Raw genomic sequence first — 3,685 nt, forward strand, 5'->3', positions numbered from 1 at the left:
CAAATTAAAAAAACATAGAAATAAGTAATGGGGGAGGGGGGGGTTTGGAATGTGCTAGTCACAAATAAGCACAGGAGAAGGGGATTGGGGGGGGGGTGGGGGTGGGGGTGGGGGCAAGGATGTTGATGTAGAAGACACCACTTTAAAGTCCATAGCATAGGGATGAGGGGTCTCATGTGGATGAGTGTGCGTGTGACGGTGAGCGTGTGGGGGCAAAGCGATGTGACCAAGATATCGTGGCTGAGACAAAGTAGAAAACGGCCACGTGTGAAGATCTATTGAGGGACGAACGCGGAAATCTTTGATAAAAATTAAAATGGCAACCACCACGCACCATTTTTTCAGAGCGTGTAGGTATTCTCTGTGTGTGTGTGTGTGTGTGTGTGGGTCACTATGTCACTATGCATGTATGAATGTCTGAATCATATTTTTCACCTTTCTTTTCTTTCACTCTAAATCCTTACACTTATGGGTCCATAATTCCCATCCAATGGTAGCCTCCTAATTTTCAATCTCTCTCTCTCTCTCTCTCAAACATATATTATGGTTTAAGCAAAAAAATTCCAAAAGCTTTTTCTATATGTATGTTAAATGTTGATGTTGGTGGGCCCCACAACCTACATATATAATATTTTTATAATATATAGTATTTTAATATATTATTATAAATTTAAGAAACCTTTCTTTCATATGTCAATCCCCAAGTGCCCTTTCCACAAATCCACCACGTGGTCTTCTCTTAGATGGCTGAGGTGGAACTCAATGCATACAAACACTTCGTCCTTGCGCACCACCGCCCGCACAACTTCCTCTTTCTCTTCCCCACCAACTCTATTTATACCCCATTTTCTCTCCCTTTCTCTCCAAAACTCTCTCCCTCCTCTTCTTCTTCTTCTTCTACCACTACTCTCTCAGAGACAAAATTAGAAAACAAACATTTGTTTTTCTCTCTTTGTTTTCAAAATCAAAACAAGTCGAAGAAGCGGATCGATTCTTCTTCACTGCCATGGCTGCTTTTCCCTCACTACCACCACATTCACCACCACCACCACCGTACTCAAGTATTGGTTGGGCTAGAGCCCAAATATCTCACTCTCATACTCTTCTGCCATCCTCTTCGTCGATAGTAGAAATGGGCTTCCCTTCAAAGTCCATCTCTTTCACGAAGAAAGACAACAATAACAACAAGAAGCCCAACAATACCAGAACAGCCGGCAGCAGCAGCATTCGCTGTGCTTCCGTGCTTCATTTCCCAAAACAACCGTACCAACCGCCTGTAATTACCAGAGAGGATACCCCTGCAACCGTAAAGCCCAAGAAGAAGAAGACCCTTGATCATCAACCCCTACACTGGAATTCACTACAAAGAGCAGCCGCCATGGCTCTCGACATGGTCGAAGGCGCATTGGTCTCCCGTGAGCGCCAACACAAGCTCCCCAAAACCGCCGACCCAAATGTCCAAATCTCCGGAAACTTCGCTCCGGTCCCTGAGCAACAAGTCCGCCACTCACTACCGGTCACCGGCACAATTCCCGATTGCATTAACGGTGTCTACCTCCGAAACGGCGCCAACCCGCTGTTCGAGCCGGTTGCCGGTCACCACTTCTTCGACGGCGATGGTATGGTTCATGCCATCCGCATCAATGGCGGCTCAGCCAGCTACGCCTGCCGTTTCACCGAGACTCAGAGGCTGGTCCAAGAGCTAGAGCTCGGTCGGTCGGTGTTTCCCAAAGCAATCGGTGAGCTCCACGGGCACTCTGGAATTGCCCGCCTCCTTTTGTTTTATGCGAGAGGGCTTTTCGGCCTCGTCGACCATAGCCATGGCACCGGAGTTGCCAACGCCGGTCTCGTATACTTCAACGGAAGACTGCTGGCCATGTCGGAGGATGACCTTCCTTATCAGGTGCGCATCACACCCTCCGGTGACCTTGAAACCGTAGGCCGTTACGATTTCGATGAGCAACTCCGTTCCACTATGATAGCGCACCCCAAGGTGGACCCAATCTCCGGCGAGCTTTTCGCTCTGAGTTACGACGTTGTTAAGAAACCGTATCTCAAGTACTTCAAATTCTCTTCCGACGGAACGAAGTCGCCGGACGTCGAAATTTCCCTTCCGGTGCCGACGATGATGCATGATTTCGCCATCACAGAGAATTTCGTGGTGATTCCGGACCAGCAGGTGGTCTTCAAGCTCCAAGAGATGATTACCGGCGGCTCTCCAGTAGTCTACGACAAGAACAAGAAAGCACGGTTTGGGATTCTAAGGAAGAATGCCAGTGACGCTTCCAGTATCATCTGGGTGGAATCGCCGGACACGTTTTGCTTCCACCTCTGGAATGCCTGGGAAGAACAGGGGACCGACGAGGTGGTGGTAATCGGGTCGTGCATGACTCCGCCGGACTCTATTTTCAACGAATGCGATGAGAGCTTGCAGAGCGTTCTGTCGGAAATCAGGCTCAATTTGAAAACAGGAGAGTCAACGCGCCGGTCAATAATCGCTGACTCTGGGCAAATAAACCTGGAAGCCGGCATGGTGAACCGGAATCTGCTAGGAAGAAAGACCCAATTTGCTTACTTGGCAATCGCAGAACCGTGGCCCAAAGTTTCGGGTTTCGCGAAAGTGGACCTCAAAACAGGGGAAGTAAAAAGGTACAATTACGGCGAGCGAAGATACGGTGGGGAGCCATTTTTCCTTCCCAAAGACCCGGCAAATTCAGAGAGTGAAGATGAGGGGTATATTCTAGCATTCGTTCACGACGAAAGGACATGGAAATCGGAGCTGCAGATTGTGAACGCCCTGAATTTAGAGTTAGAAGCTTCAGTAAAGCTGCCGTCGAGAGTACCGTACGGTTTTCATGGCACATTTGTAAACTCTAAAGATTTGGCAAACCAGGCGTAGAGAGAGTGAGTAAATTTAGAGGGAGTGTCAGTCAGTGTGCTTTGCTACTAGCTAGTGTTACATTTTTGTGGACTGGTGAAAAACAGAAAAAGTGAAAAATAAAAAAATATAAACTTATGAAAGGAGAATTATACCAGAGGGATGGCAGAGGCCGACAGATCCCCGGATTCTCCTGCTGGAACATTAAAACCCTAACGACCGTTTTGCTTATGTTAGGCTTTTGTCCTTTATTGGGGAGACCAGTTTGTAGCTTTTGGATCGTAGATAGTTTTCGAGCTCAGCTGGTTTATATGTTCATTACTATTCTTACTTTACAGTAGAAGTTGATGGTTCTTTAAATGTTCTGTTCTGAATCTGCACTGTCAATGTTGTTTCATATTGTTCCATATACATAATAAATTTATATAAAATAGTTTCAACATTGCATCAGTTTAAATTTTTTAAATTAATATTAATTTAATATAATATTAAATTTCAATTTCAATTTCAATTCAAATCATATTAATTTCACATTATCAACGTTTATAATAATGATCAAGCAAAATGATTTGTAAGTGAGAAAAAAATATTGAACATAACAAATAAATAAATAAAAGGAAAAAGTTAAAAGAGTTATTGAAAATGGATGAAAAAGAAGCACAGAATTCGAAATACCCACCAATGCAACTGTCCGTTGTAAAGATGTCCACCCGACCAACACAAACAAGGTCGAAGCCGATATTAGCGGAACCAAACGCCCTCTTCTTTTCCCTCTTCATTTTTTTTAAATTAAATCCCAACAGTTTT

General features: G+C 44.9%; 1 protein-coding gene across 1 annotated transcript; it reads left to right on the forward strand.

Annotated features, from left to right (window-relative positions):
- Positions 1 to 721: 721 nt before the first annotated feature.
- LOC107406906 (9-cis-epoxycarotenoid dioxygenase NCED2, chloroplastic) lies at positions 722 to 3,320 on the forward strand. The gene has a single exon (XM_016014127.4). The coding sequence runs from the start codon at positions 1,007 to 1,009 to the stop codon at positions 2,897 to 2,899; it is 1,893 nt and encodes a 630-aa protein (XP_015869613.3). The 5' UTR covers positions 722 to 1,006; the 3' UTR covers positions 2,900 to 3,320.
- Positions 3,321 to 3,685: the final 365 nt, after the last annotated feature.

The sequence above is a fragment of the Ziziphus jujuba genome, chromosome 1 (genome assembly GCF_031755915.1).
Source record: "Ziziphus jujuba cultivar Dongzao chromosome 1, ASM3175591v1".
NCBI classification, from domain to species: domain Eukaryota; kingdom Viridiplantae; phylum Streptophyta; class Magnoliopsida; order Rosales; family Rhamnaceae; genus Ziziphus; species Ziziphus jujuba.